Source organism: Petaurus breviceps, unplaced genomic scaffold, assembly GCF_028583685.1.
Source record: "Petaurus breviceps papuanus isolate PSGF00001 unplaced genomic scaffold, PetGlider_PUasm1.0 186, whole genome shotgun sequence".
In the NCBI taxonomy this organism is placed as follows: domain Eukaryota; kingdom Metazoa; phylum Chordata; class Mammalia; order Diprotodontia; family Petauridae; genus Petaurus; species Petaurus breviceps.
The window spans coordinates 9,661,079-9,676,000 of record NW_027185798.1 but is presented as its reverse complement, the minus strand read 5'-3'; the positions used below and the strand labels follow the sequence as shown (position 1 = coordinate 9,676,000).

The 14,922-nt window shown below is 57.4% G+C and overlaps 1 protein-coding gene across 1 annotated transcript; it reads right to left on the bottom strand.

Annotated features, from left to right (window-relative positions):
- Positions 1-397: 397 nt before the first annotated feature.
- RCC1L (RCC1 like) lies at positions 398-14,922 on the bottom strand. Its single transcript, XM_069089531.1, has 11 exons — positions 13,169-14,922; positions 12,373-12,502; positions 11,449-11,577; positions 10,534-10,600; positions 9,861-9,912; positions 8,541-8,625; positions 7,705-7,886; positions 7,184-7,271; positions 6,340-6,513; positions 4,482-4,567; positions 398-979 (listed from the first exon to the last, which is right to left on the bottom strand). Exons 1-11 carry the CDS (start codon positions 13,502-13,504, stop codon positions 902-904), a joined length of 1,407 nt encoding a protein of 468 aa, XP_068945632.1. The 5' UTR covers positions 13,505-14,922; the 3' UTR covers positions 398-901.

The following is a 14,922-nucleotide window of genomic DNA, read 5'->3' as shown; positions in this document are numbered from 1 at the left end:
CCCACCGCGACCACCACCCCCACCTCCTCCCCCCCCCCCTCCCCCCTCCTCCTCCCCCCCCACCCTCCCCCCCCCCCCCCCCCCCCCCCCCCTCCCCCCTCTCCTCTCTCCCCCCTCCCCTCCCCCCCCCCCCCCACACACAGAACAAGGCAGCATAGGAGAGGGGTCCAGGCTGGCCCCAGGGATGCCAGGTCAGACACAAATGAAATAATAGCTGAGAACGTGGCTTTGGCAGCCCAAACCCTCACCAGGGACCATGGAAACCCCAAGTCAACCATGAATTCTGCTGGGTCATCTTTTACTGATCAAACACACTTAGGAGGTTCAAAGGACGCTCCTTCCCCTGCCCCAGCCACCCCCTGCTCAGCTGGCCAGCACAATGGAAAGCGCTGCTGCACCCAGAGAAAGGCATCATTTTATTTGTTTGAGAAGAGCCCTGCCTCCCTCTCCATCACTGAAGGGCAGTAGTTGGCGCAGCCCGCTCAGGGCCCTGCTGCCAAGGAGGGGCACACAGAGCCCCAGACTGGGCCTCTGTACATGCAACCCTCAGAAGGGAAGGGGCTCACTGTAAATGCTACCCTGAGAGAAAGGAAGGCAGGGACTGCGTCCTCACCCCCACCACACACGCAGTGCACACACACGGTGTACACACACGGTGCACACACACAGTGCACACATAGACCCGGCCAGGGACGACCCCTGATGAGGTGTCTAGTCACTCGCTAGCAGTAGAGAAACAAAGCAGAGTCCAAATGGTCCAGGAGCCCAAACCCACCAAGTCCGACTGACCAGGGATGGGACAGCCAAGAAGGCAGAAGCTCGAGCAGAGCACGGCTGGTTTGTCTCCAAGAGCGGCAAGGGCCAGAGGCCGTGCTTCTGGGACCCAAGGGAGGCAACAGGCTCAGATCAATGACTTAGCCAGAGTCACCATGTGGTCCACCCCACAGGCCACTTGTACCGGCTCGCCTGGCATTGTTACCTAGAAAACAAGACCCAAAGTGAGGGGGCAGGCAGGCTGGGAAATCAGACCTGAGAGGGCCCTTGAGCTCATCCAGGTCCCCCCCTCATTTCACTGATGACAAAAGGGACATCCAGGGAAGCAACCTGCCCACAGGTCACCCAGGGGCCAAAGCCAGGATGTGAACCTGGGTCTTCTGACTCCCCATTCTGGATTCCTGGCACAGCTCCACCCAGCCTTATGCCCCTTGAACCCTGAAGCTAAGCTATTATGAACAAGACAAGGTGTAAATGGGCCAGGCTTCAAGCCATGAGCCTGTGTTGGCTTTTTATGGGACCTCTACACAGCCCCCCACCCAAAAGTGCAGGCTCCCTGGGCACCCAGACACTCCTGCCAACAAGGCTCCTGTCACTCAGAACCATCAGCCTCAGTGTGGGGAAGTCGCTGTCAGCTCTGGCCCCAGAGGCCATCTACCATCCAGCTTCAGGAACACCTGGTTCCCCCCATCTGGAAGGAGGTGATTTCTGTGCCCCAGCACAAAGATGTTTAAAGACTCCGCCACTGAGGGGTGGCTTATGGGTGTGAGCTCTTGAGTTTCCTGGCCCCACCCCCCTCCCCAAAGCTGCTCCTAGCCCACTTCTGAGACCAGACCTTTCCATGATCCACCCCAACCCCAACCAGGCCTGGGCTCAATGGAAGGCCAGCATCTTGCCAAGACGATGCTTCTAACAAACAGAGACAATGTCCACCTCCAAAGTATCTTCCCCAAGCAACAGCTCTCATTCTGCCTGACTCTGGTCCTCAAACAGCTAAAGCAGGGAATTGCAGCATTTTGCAGAAGTTATAAGGCTTTGCTGGGCCAGGGAAACCTCTGACCCAGCATGTCTGGGGTCAATCTCCCAGCTGGGGCAGGCACTCGGATAGATACGGCTCATTTTATCTCCAGGGGCTGCTAAAGCAAGAGCCCATGAAGCCATGCAGGGCCTCTGGCCCCCAGGCAAACAAACCTCAGAAGAGCCGTGGGCCTCAGAGGCTTTGCCTTCCTTTCCACAAATCACTTTGAGAAAAACTGAGTCGGAAAAGCAGTTGTGGACCCAGTTAATTCCAAAGACATAGAGAGGGAGAATGGGGTCTAGATCAGACACACACAGCTGTTCTGTTCAATAGCGGATGGTTTCCATCTGAACTCTTAGCCACCTCCCCATTGCCATCAAGAGAAGCCTTTATTTACCTTCTCGCTGTACTCCTGTCTTTGCTAAACAGACCCACTGGCCAGCTGTGCTAACATACCGATCCCTTTCGCCCCCAAATCCAAAGTCCTGGTCATTAACACCCAGAAAGCCCAGTCAACAGGCAGGGCCATCTCCTCTACCTTCACCCCCAGATCCAAAGTCCTGGTCTGCAGGCAGGGTCACCCTCTCTATGTTGCCCCATCACTCCCAAAGGACAGCCCTTAGCTACAAACTCATCAGTGGGTTTGACAAAGGAAGGGGGGCCCTTCTAAAAGCCCCTTGCTCAGGTGATCACTGGCTTCCCTGGAGATCCATTGGGCCAAAGTTCCATACATTTTCCATTCTTCTAACAGAGCCTAAAGGTTACCCTAAGCTGGTTTTGCTTTCTCCAATAGCAAGATGCACAGAAACTTCTCTCCTAAACTAAGCTTTGCTGCAGGTGCTAATAGCCTTTGTGTGGCTGATGTAAAAGTCTGGGCAGAGTCTGCGAGGCTGCTCCCCGCTTTATAATTACCCGGCATCACAAAGACAAATGCCATGACCGAGGAGCAGGAGCCCAGGGCCAGGCACCACAGGGGACTCTGATCTTGGGCCCAGTCGCCCCTGACATCGGGACCCCTGGCTCAGCCACAAGCAAGGAGCCTCCAAAAGATAACGCTAGCTGGGGGCTCTCGTGATCACTCTGTGACAAGCACCAATCTCCTGGGTGATCAGCATAATGCAAAGATCTGGGTGCAGGACTCCCATAAAAGGAAGAGAGGGAAAAGAAGGGTTTGGAGGAAAGAAAACCGGACCTTCTCTGTATTTCTTCCTCTAAACTTCAAGTGCCAAAATTTTTAATCGGTATAGAGGGGTTTGCCCCCAAATCATGTAACCATCAGAAACACTAAAGTTTAAAAAACAATAGATCTCAAATATCTTTTGGGCCAGAGGTTCAAAAGTCTTCACTTTTCCCTCTGCATAAGTTGGTAAATGACCTTTTCCAAAAATTCCAACCTAAACTTGGATTTCTGATCAGATTTCAGTTTTTGAGAAGATAATCATATTTCACGGTTCCAAAGGGCATAGCAAAAAGCTGTCTTAGGGAGAAAACATTTCTTAATTAAATTAGGTGCCAACACCATTCGACTTAAAAGCCCGGCATGTGACAAAGAGCTCCCTTTTATTCCCAAGGAAATGAGTGAAGGGAGCTCCAAAGGTCACACTGCAGATGTGGGGGAGGCCCAAGCCTTCTGCCTCCAACTCCAAGACCCTTCCCACAAGCTCCACAATTATCAAGGCTTCTGGACTCTTCAGCTGCTGGCAGTCATGGCTGACATTTCACTTCATTTCCAGCAGAATGAACATTTGGGAAATGAAGTTACCAAGCAGTCAGCAAACCCTCTGAAAAGGCAGAGGGGTGTGTGTGTATGTGTGTCTGTGTGTATGTCTGTGTCTCTCTGTGTCTGTGTGTTTGTCAGTGTTTGTGTGTGTCTGTCTGTGTATGTGTCTGTGTCTCTTTCTCTCCTGCTGGGTTCCCCAGGTCCCAATTTCAGGCCACTTAAGACCATACTTCCTCCTACACTTCTGCAAGCTCATTTTTAACACCTCTTCCATTCACAAAAGCCTTTCCCCTTTTTCACACAGCCCAAGCTGAAGTAGCCACCGGGCACAGAGCTCCAGGGGGAATGAGGCTGCTGGGGACAGGAGCCCTTCTGCCAATTCCACAAGAGCGTGCCACCCGCACGGGGGGCCCTCGGGATCCACAGCTGTGGCCAGTCTTTGCACATATCACACTTGCAGGGCTCCTTACATAACCTTACAAAGACTCCCTCCCTGGCCCTGGCAAGCCAGGCTCTGGGGCTGCCCCCGTTTTCCCCTTTGCAGTTAACTTCTGCTTTTGTTCCCTTCTGTGTGCTTCCCTCGCCAGAGGCTGCCCGGGCTTTGTCTGCCCTGCTCCTGGAGAAGAGGCTGGAAGAATGGGATCCCTGGGTTAAGGCCGTTTCTTCCAACTGAGCACCCAGAGACCAGCCAATAAGCCACAGAAATTAAGGACAATGGGACAGGCGCCAGTCCCAGGGTGGGTGTCTACACCAGCAGGGTAGGGGCTGCTGGGAACAAGGGAGCAGGACGCCAGGTGGGGTTAGAGCCGTCTGCATCAAGCCAGACCAGAGGAAGCCCACTTCTGCCTTGACCATGCCTGCGTTCCCATCTCAGCGAGCCTGGAGCGGCCCGGCTCATGGGGTCAGGAGGTGCTCTCTGAGAGGCCTGCCCCCCACCCTACCCCCACCCCCAGGGCGGGCCAGGCTTACCCTCCATGGGAAGTACTGATCTTCCAGGCGGCCAATCCCCAGGCAACCTCGGATGTTCTTGCCCCACACAAACAGCTCTCCTTTGTCTGCAAAGAAACGGCAGCATTGGCTGGGGTGGGCCCAAGAGCCGGGCTCCAAGCACAGGACGGGGACAGAAGGCTTTCCAGAAGCCGCACAATTCAAGTGGACTGAGGCCAAAGAGGCCTGGGACAGAGGGAATCTTAAATACTGGGTTTTTACAGGGCCCTGATTGTGGTCTCCCACAACAGTCTCCTTTAATGGAAAAGCCTCAGAGAGTGCTCCTTCACACGGAAAGAAGTAACAATAACAAAAACCCTCTTCAAGAGCAGGGTTTCCACCAAGGCCCGGGAGGACGGGCCAGCCAAGGAACTGACAACCTGGGGGCATCATCCGACTGGCTGACAGGCTGCCCGGCTGCCCTGAGGCCTGAGACGTGCCGGGTACCAGAACCCCCAGGGCCCCAGTGCTTCCCTCCTCAAATCAAGTCTAAACTGCCAGGTCCTGGCTTCTTCAAGGCTTTGTGATGGCTACTGGGAAGCTCGTGTTCTGGATCTCTGAGGACCCCCTCTGCTAAAGGCAGGTGGGAGGCACAGCCCTGGAGAGCAGAGACTCTGGTCATCCACAACCTCACTCACTGTAACCCCAAATTTCAGCCCTTTTTTATCGAGGCCAGCCTTTGTAAGTGCTGTTAATGAGAACAGGAGCCTCAGCTTGACCAGCTTGTCCCTCAGCCGCCTCCTAAGTGCCGGGGTTTGGGCCAAGGACACCAGGGATGAGGATGCATCTCACCAGCCTTCTTGGCTTTCCTGACTCTGGGAACCTGACGTGGCCTCAAAGCAAAATCTCTCAACTCCACCTGGCATGCTCAGAGACAGTGATTCATGGGGGCTGTCAGCCCCCAAAACGAGGGCCACGGGAAAGAAAGAGGGCACCGAGGCCAGGGAAGGGACTTGCCTAGAGTTAGTAAATGTTAGTGGTCAGGATTCAAACCACCATCTTCCTAACTCCAACGGCAGGGCTTTCAACATTCTCTACAGACAGAGAGAAGCTAGGGCAGCCAAGGACAGAAGTTAACCAAGTAAGCCCTGCAGTGTGTCCTCCATTCTAGGCCAGAGGAGGGCTCCTCCAAAAGAGGATTTCACTAGTCAAGCCAAATCAGGACATGCCTAACCAGCCGCAGTGGGAGGGGCAGCAGAGAGGGGCGCAGTGGGGCCCTGCCTCTCTGGGCCTTAGTTTCCTCATCTGAAAATGAAAAGGCCAGCTGATCTCTAAGGCTCCTGCTGGTCCTCAGTCCTCGGATCTCCTGGATCGGAGTGATTTTTTTTTTAATCTTATACACAAATGAAGGCAAAGCCTTGACTTTCCAACCTTTGCTTCTGTCACTGTGCTTCCTGGCCTGATACTTCTACACGGATGTGGAAGTCCATCTCCCTGGGCCCAAAGGGCTCCCCTTTCTTTGGTGGCATCAGCCTTGGCGGAAACAGCTCTGTCTGGAGTCCCTTCTCTATTGCTGCCACAGAGTGGATCTTTGGTGAATCTGTGTGTCTGGGAGGGCCGTCCATCCCCAGGCCACTGCATGTGGGACCCCACCCCACACAGGGATACACTTGGGGACATAGTCATTTTTACATGAGCTTAACTACCTCAAAGTCTTTTCTGGAGAAAAACATGTTGTGACCCAAAGCTAAGTGGTGGTGACTCCTGGATATTCCCCTCGATCAGGTGGGCTGCAGCTTCCTGCCCACTGAGGGGTCAGAAATCTGAGAACTGGCTCTCAGTCCAGGCAGGGAGGGCGGAAAGGGCGCCCGGCCTCATTGCACTTTGCTCCATCACTTACTGGTGAGCGCAGCAAATTGGCTGAGTCCGCAGCGAATGTGGGAAACCTGGACATCCGGTTTGAAATCCGACAAGCCAAAGAGGGTGGGCGGGATCATTTCTGGGAGCGCAGTCTCCATGAGGTTCGGCCCTTTCCCAAGAATCCCGTATCCCCAGACAAAAACATTTCCTTTGTCTACATCACAATAAAAATAACGGGCAGTTAAGTCCAATGGCCTCCCCACCCCAGACAACTTCACAGAAATTAAACACCCCTCCCCCATGAGTCCTTCCTTCCCCCACACGGTGAGAGCACAGGGGCCACTGCCCACGGGATGCTGCCCTTCCCTGCTCCTGGGGCCAGCCAAGGACCAAGCTCAGGAGAGTCACCAGCACGGGCCGATCTAGCAAGCAGCCAGCAGCCTCAGGGAACAGCAGGAGGGCCTCAGAAAAGATGACACCTCGCTCGATTTCCAGTTGTACACTATTTGGACAAGGCCAAACATACAAATGCTTAACAAATCCTAGGCCCGCTCTTAAAAAGATTTAGTTTGCTTTTAATGAAGCTGGTTCTCCTAAAAGTCCTAAGTCTACAATGCTTGATCCCGGGGGGGGGCACAAATCTCCCAGCACCCCTGCCCACCAGGCTTCCTGGAACATTGTCTCTGAACAAGGAAACAGCCAGAAGCGAAGGCCTGCTCTGAGGGCAGGTCCCTTCTTCCCTCCAGAGGGGTCATTAGAGAATCAGCTTTTCCTGTTGCTACGTAGGAATCACTGGTGGATCCTTCTGCCAGTCCCACTGAGAAAGAGCAGAGCAGTAGGGCCGTGTATGGACAGTGCCCAGCTCCTAACCAACAGGCTCTTACCATTTAAGACTGCGCTGCCGGTACCGCCACAGGCCGCCTGCTTGACCTTCCCAATCCCAGAGAATGGCAAGTACGTGGGGACGTTCACCTGTGCACAAGAGATGACCAGGAAAATGAGCTAAAGAAGTCTGGGGAGCCTTTTGGCTTGGGCTGTGGGTAACTCTGGGCTCTTCAGCAGAAATCCGCCATCGGTCTGTGGGCTAGAGCAGCTTAAGTGGCTGAGGGTCTGGCCGGGCAAGAGGACAGGGGTTTTCTTCTCCCTTTTCCCTGACTATACAAAGTGCAGGGGGCTCACCTATGGAGTGTCCTCAAGCGTGAGATCTGACTTCCTGATTGCCAGGCCAGGGCTGCCCGGGCCCAGAATGGAAAACAATGGGGCTCCTGGTCCCCTAACGGGGGCTGCCCAGCAGCCGGCAGAGGCCACCTCCAAGCGGGCTGGGTTTATTTTTTTGTAAGTGGGTAGCAAGCACCAAGGGGCATCTCCCGCCCCTCTGACTTCTCGAGAACCCCACCGCCAGTACCTGGGTGGCCTCCGTGACAGAAGCAAGCTGCAGGTATTCCGAGTTGCCCCAGCCAAAGAGGTCTCCGTCAGCAGAAACGGCGAGACAGAAGTCTCCGTAGGTGGCGACCTGAACTATGCTGACCCCAACGAGGCCACCACCGACTTTGGTGGGCTTACTGGTGATGTTGTAGTGACCCAGGCCTGCCTCGGGGCAAAGCAGGCCATCAGAAAACTTCCCGTCCCTCAGCAGGCCCCAAGGACATTTCTGGGGAGGGGGGTCACCGCAGGGGGCCGTCTGAGGAGCCTCCCACCTGTCCAGGTGAGAAGCGCAGTGCTCTGTGAGTGGCCACTGAGGCCGCATGGGGTTGGTCCAAGGCACCAAGCCTCTCTCTTTCATTAAATTCACAGGGACAAACTTTGACAAGTAAGCGGGGACCAGCATAGGCTGGACCTGAACCAGAAGGGGGCCGGCCAAGGCAGCTGCTTGCTGACCTCTCCTGTTCACCACATTTCTTCTGAACAGACACAAAGATCCGCTCTCTCTTCAGGTCTCAGGGCCTTCTAGCTCTATCTGCTGGACCTGCCTCTACTGGCAAGTCTCTCCATCCCAGGACTGGGGGCTAGGGAGCTGGCTAACTCCAGTTCCAATGATGGCTGGTTTGGGGAAGCACCAGGGTCCTTGGGCCAGCTCTGTGATGAAAGCGAGGGGTCTGGAGGAACAGTGATTGTGAAGCAACCTTAGGCGGGGAGGGGCCTAAAGTAAGGACCTGAACAGGTGACTCCCTAACGTACAGACCACTCACCATCCTATGTGCCAGCCCACCGCCCCAGCAGAGGGGACAGAACACACTCTACCTGTCTGCCCGTCCGCCCCCCATCCACAGGAGTAGACCTCGCCTTTATCCGTCAGGAACAGGCTGTGGTCTTGGCCACAGACGACCTGCAAGGAGGGGTAGGAACAGAGGATCGGCATGTTGGGAGGAGCTGAGGACCCACAGCCCCAAAGGGCATGAGGCCCCTGAGCACAGGATCTCAGAGCTGGAAAAGTCACCTCTGGGGCCATGGGTCCAAGCCCTGCCAGGGCAAGAATCCCCGGGAGCACATGCCGCAGTCCCAACAAGCCTCACCTGAGTGGAAGGTGCTGGCAGCATTAGAGGGACACAGAGGCAGAAAGGAAACCCTCCCCTCCTTCAGAGAGCTCACATCTGACTGGGAAAAACATGTCTGCAGGCAAGCCAAGCCTCACCACACACAAAGTAACGTGGAGAGGGAGGGTGGGAACACTAAACTTCAGGGGGATCAGAAAGGCCTCGGGCTGAGCCTCGAAGGCGGCAAGGAGTCCCAAAGGGTAGAGAGGAGGAGGAAGGACATTCCAGGCAAAGGCAGGGAGGCCGTAGGCAGCACACTGGGCGCTGGGAACAGTAAGTGGGGCCAATCTGGCCGGAACATGGAATACAGATGGGGAGCAAAGTGACCTGAGTCTGGAAAGGCAGGTGGGAATCAGATTGTGATCCTGGAAACCCTCACAGAGGATTCTGTCTCTTCTGGAGAAGCCCGGAGAGCCCCCAGAGCTGCCTGGTCTGGTAGGCAAAAAGGCAGGCAAAGAGGCGGATGGAGGAAGGCCTACGGGCAGGCCCCCACTGCCATGCCTCGGCTCGCTGGCCAAGCTAGGAGAGCCAGACGCTCCAGACTCCCCTACACACTTCCAGGCCCTCCCCTCCTCGGAGGCCCGCCCCATCCACGTCATTTCTCTTCCTTCCTCAGTGAACTCATACCTGGCTCAGAATGATCCCCTTCTTCCTAACTCCTGTCCTCATGCCAGGGGCCGCCCTCAGATACCCTTATGTGCCCCCCGGGGCCTGGCAGCACAGCTGTGCTCTCTCTTCCAAATCCTTCCTGCCAGTACTTGGCTACATGAGGCCTTTCCTCGCCCAGGTTTATCACTGTGACGGATCCCAGATGGGACAGTCCCCCATCCCCTCACCCCCCAAGGCCCTGCTCCTTTCTGCTCTCTGTAGGTATCAAGGAGGGCAAGCCCTCCACCCGAATGCGGTCTGTCCAGACAAAGGATCCCATGGCAATGCCATACAGACCAGCCCCTCCCATTTCAGTCTCCCCTCCCTCAAAACCCAAAGTGGACACACACAGAAGGGACCAAGGGGCTCACGGTCCTACCTGCACCACACGCCCATCAAAGTCCTGCATTCTGTGTACTCTGTGACTCTCACTGCAGACCAGAGCAAAGGAGAGAGATGTGAGGAGGAGGGCCCCCCGCCATGGGCACCTTCCTGCCCTCCCCTGCACACGTCACCCATTCAGATCCAAGGCACCCGGGCTTTCATCGGGCCAGAGAGGGCCTGGCAAAGAGGTCCCTCCACACATGCAGATCATACCCGCTCCCACAGAGAGGCCAAGTCACCTGCCCCAGATCACCCAGAGGGCTTCAGAGGCAGGATGAGTGGTCGGGTTTTTGCTGCCAAGCCCTATGTCGCCTTGTTCTGGGGCACCTGGCTCTGACACCTGTGGGCCTCCAAGTGGCTACTGCCCTCAGAATAAAGACAAGCTCCAGCCTGCTGTGCACAGCAGGGAGCCAGACAAGGAAGCGCCGCTCACTTCTCCAGAAGCCCGTAAAGGCAGGGACAGCAGCTCTCTAGATCATGTGGGGATCCCTCACCCTCCTTTTAATGCGGCGTGATGGACGGTCAAGCACACGGGATCTTAAGTAACTTCTTTGCTCAGTGACACTGTCTCCTCAAACATGGGGCCTGGGTCCAGTTCGTCCCCGTGCCTCTACGGCACCAGCTGGCGGAGCGCCCTGACCTGTGGGCAGGGGTCCCCAAGGGCTCACCTGTAGACCTCATCTGCGACCACTGCTCTTCCACACTGCCCATAGGAATTGTTGCCCATGCTGAAGACTAGAACATTCACCATCAAACGAGTCAGTTAAAGCACGTGGCAGGCACAGTGCCCGGCAGGCACTGGGGACTACAGAAATGCTCTCTCCTTCTGGGCTCTGGCTCCCGGTTCCGGAGCGGGGGGAGACCACACCCCTGCACCCATCATGTCTCCCAAAGTGCGGCAGGAGGCAGAGAGCCTGAGCGGGGCACAGGGAGCCCTGTTCTGATGGATGCTCCCGCATGGGGGCCAAGGAGGGACGGGTAAGCGTTCAGACAGCCCCTGCTATGCACCAGGCCCCATGCTGAAGCCTTTTTACAAACATTATCTCATTTGGCCCTCATAACAACCATGGGAGGTAGGTGCTATTATCCCCCCATTTTACAGATGAGGAAACTGAGGCAAACAGGGTGAAGTGACTTGCCCAGGGTCACAGAGCTGGTAAGTGTGTGAGGCCACATTAGAACTCAGGTCCCCCTGACTCTAGCCTGGTGCTCTGTGCACTATGGCACCACCTAGCGGCCGTTAATGTCCACAGAGGACATTCAGGCTGGTGTCCCCAGCAGGCCAGAAGTGACCCCCAACCTGTGGGGGAAGGACTGTCCCTATCAGGGTGCGGCCTCGAGAGAAGCTCACTAGGCAAAGCCTTTGTAAGCAGGGCTCCTGGAGCCCCCAACAGTCTACAGACGCAAGGAAGGGTCAGCATGGCATCCATCTGTGCCCTGAGCTGTCCGTTCCGTGGCCAGGCTTGGTAAATGCTAAGGGCTGCATGCGCCTGATCTGACCTGGCCAAAGGCGCCCTGCCAGGCAGGACGGCGGGTCCTGACCCTCCTTGGGGCCCCGCACATGGCCACACGGCCAAACTCACCTCCTTCGTTGTCGGTCAGGACCAGCGAGTGGGCTCTGCCACAGGCCACCTGCAGAACCCGGGTCTCCTGTGGTCGGTCCAGAGGCAGTGGCACCGGCGACGGTTCCAAGACATACTCGTATCCCCGGCCTGCAATGCCCGGCCAGCAAAGGCTCATGACTGTTCCTGAGCATCAACTGCTGAAACCTCATTGCCTCAAGAGGTGAGGGGAACATCCTCCCCCGACCCCGGAGCGTCATGGGAGCCGCGATCAGAGCCCAGCCCCGCCTCACAGAAAAGCCAGTGTCAGGAAAGTTAGGCATCTGTCTGGATCTGAACTCGGGCCGCTCCCGACTCAAACGCCAGACAAACGTTTATCGAGCACCTGCTGTGGGCCGGGCACCAAGCTAAGGGCTGGGGACGCAGAGAGGCCTGAAACCACCTGTCGAGGAGCCCCCGGGAGGGGCACATGCCACGTCCAGGCCCCCTCTGGCCAGGACATGCTGCAGAGAGCCCCAGAGGGCGGCCCGGGCTGCAGTCACAGGGCCTGCCGTGTGAGGGCACCCGGGGGCCTCTAACGGGAATCTGAAGACAGCCCAGCAGGCTGAATGTCACCACGCCGAGCCTGCAGTGTGCTAGAGGGTGGAGCGGGGAGTCGGAGCAGCCAGAGATGGGAGGAGAGGGGCAGCGGGCAAGCAGGGGCTAGGCCTGTGAGTAAACGTGTGTGGGGAAGGGCCGCGGGGGGTGTGGCTCTCTTCCTTTCCTGATGCTGGGATTTGGATTCCTGGTGTCTGAATAAATGTTTCGCTCTTTCTTCTACATGGAGAGCCTGCTATACTTTGCGGTGGAGCACCACGCCCACACACTCACACCGTCAGCGCCAGGACACCACGCTCCCACCCTCACCTCCCCGCAGGCTCTCACGGCCGGTGCAGGCGCACTCACTCTTGTCTCTGCGGCTTCGGTGAAACCCAAGCTGCGAGTCCTTGTTGAGGCCCATGCCCCAGACCTTGGTGATGTCCTGGGTCTGCGAGGACAGCAGCGTGAAGCCGTAGCCGCAGGCGGCGGATGAGATCTGGAAGGCGGAGCCGGTCAGGAGGCCAGACCCAGGCACCCACGGGGAGGCAGGGCCCCGCCCCACCCATGCGGCCTCCTGAGGGGCTCCTCCCGCTAGGCTAGGGCAAGGGGCCGGCACTCCCGAGGCCTCCCGCTGGGCTGGGGGGGCCGGGGGGGCTCACAGGCAGACAGACACCCGGACGCTGCGGGTCTGCACTCAGACCTGCTGCCTGGGCAGGACCCCCCTCGCTCAAGCGCAGCAGCAGCCAGCGCCAGGCAGGCGTGGCTGGGGCTTCTGGACCCACCTGGGGCGCTCTCGCAGAGACACTAGAGGTCTGCCCATTTCCTTCCCCAGATCATTTTACAGATAGGGAAACCGAGGCAGGCAGAGTGAAGTGACTTGCCCAGGGTCACACAGCTAGGAAGTGTCTGGGGCTGGATTAGAACTCAGGAAGAGGAGCCTCCCAGCCTCCACGGCTCCCATAAGCTCCTCCCCCAAATGGTCCTGCCCAACAATCCCATCCCACATTTGGCTCCGCCCCTCACGGGTCATGCCCACCAGCTCCGCCCCCATTAGTTCCAGCCCGCCCTGGCCCGGCGCTCATTGGTCCCGGCCTGTCCTTGCCCCGCTCCGGCCTCGGCCCTCATTGGTCCCAGCCCACCCCGCCCAGCCCCTTCGCCTCACCCGGGCATCCAGCTCCAGGCGGTAGGGCACCGGCTGGATGGCGCGGGGCTTGCGGCCGGCGGCGGGCCCGTCAGCATTGGGCTTTACAAAGCTGGGCACGCCCAGCGCGCCCGTGTACGAGAAGCCCCACGTGAAGATGCGGTCCGCGCGCCTCGCCTGCTCGCCCACGTACTGGAACACGGGAACCTCGGCCTCGACTTCGGCTGCCTCCCGCCGGCTCCGAGACTTCCCAGCCGCGGTCCAGTGCGTCCTTAGCAACGGGGCAGCGTGCCCTGGCAACAGCGGCCCCGCGCGCCGCGCCCACGCGCACACTCCCCTCCACGTCGCGCCCGCCATCAGCGTTCTCGGAGGCCTTCCGCCTAGGGCGCCGCCATCTTGGGAAGTTTTTGACCTTTTCCCTGGAGCCCGCCCCTTCCGCTTCCGGGGCGGAAAGCCCTTTTGGCCATGTTGAACGTGGGCGGAAGCGGGAGCGGCGTCATTGTAGGGGTTTCACGCGATAACCCTGTCCGCGGCCTCAGTTAATCAGCATAAACTGGGGCGGGCTATTTCTCCCCTGCCCTTCTCGGGACAAAGAGGAAATACTCCGCCCCGCCCACCCCGTCGGGCGCATGCCCAGAGCAGGCGGTTCTGGAGCTAGGATCGGGGTCCCGCCCCCTCAGCCTCGCTTTAGACTGTAAGCGCCTCGAGGGCAGGGACTGTGCCGATTTCCACTGATACGGTAATCCCGGCGCTAGCCACACTGTAGGCGCCTAATAAATGCATCGTGCCTTAAAGAGGGACTTAGAAAAGTTACCGGAAGTTGGGGAGTAGGAGGTGAGGCCGAGGTCCCAGTGGAACGTGGAAGATCCAACGAGTGGAAATGGGCGAGAGTTTGCACCTTCTCCGGCCGAGGCTCGTTGGTTACAGAGCAGGTTGGCCTCGGTGGCCCCTGCGGAGCTGGGACCCTTCTGGCTCCGTCCCCCTGTCTCTGGGCCTCAGTTTCTCCCTCTGTAAGGTGAGGGGGCTGGGCTTCCCGGGTAGTGACCACCCCCCCTCAGGCTGGGGGGTCTGCAGCGTGGTGGCCCCGCCCATCACTGGGGGGGGGGGGTCAGCCACTCCCCTCCCTGTCTTGGTGCCCAGTATAGACCCAGCAGGGTACCCCTGAGGCCAAGGCTGTGCACGTGCAGGGGCGGCCTTCTGCATGCCGTTCCAGATCACTCTGCAGAGTGGCAGGACCCGCTCACAACGCCACCAACAATGCATAAGCGTGCCTCTCCGCTGCTGGGCCTTTTCCCCTTTGGTCGGCTGTGTCGGTCTGATAGGCGGCATTGCATTTCTCCAGTTAGTAATAATTTGGAGTTGTTATTTTTTGTAATGTTATTAACAGCTTGGATTTCTTCCCTTGAAAACAGCCAGTTGATATCCTTTGGCTTTTACCATCTCTGGGGAATGGCTCTGGAGCCTGGCCAGTTTGGTTGTACAATGCCTGACAATGGCTATTTTGCATCTGGCCCCGCGGACGTGATTTTCTTTCTTTTACACCCCAAGGATAAGTCATCTTTAATAAATGTTTTTGTTTGTTTTTTAGGGTTTTTTTTTTCATTTTTCAAATGCTTTATTAACTTCTGATTTACATTATTAATTTCCGCCAGATTTTGAGTTACATATTTTCTCCCCGTTTTTCCCCTACCCACCGCCCCAAAATAGTGGTCCCACAGGCTATCCCCTCCTCCAATCTGCTCTCTCCCATATCTTCTCCCATACTCCCTTCGACT

Coding starts and splice junctions, on each gene's coding strand:
- RCC1L (XM_069089531.1), bottom strand. CDS start 13,504: ATGGCGGGCGCGACGTGGAGGGGAGTGTGCGCGTGGGCGCGGCGCGCG. Junction 8,626..9,860: donor TTGATGGGCGTGTGGTGCAG/GTAGGACCGTGA, acceptor CCCTCCTTGCAG/GTCGTCTGTGGCCAAGACCA. Junction 7,887..8,540: donor GGGGGCGGACGGGCAGACAG/GTAGAGTGTGTT, acceptor GCCCCGAGGCAG/GCCTGGGTCACTACAACATC.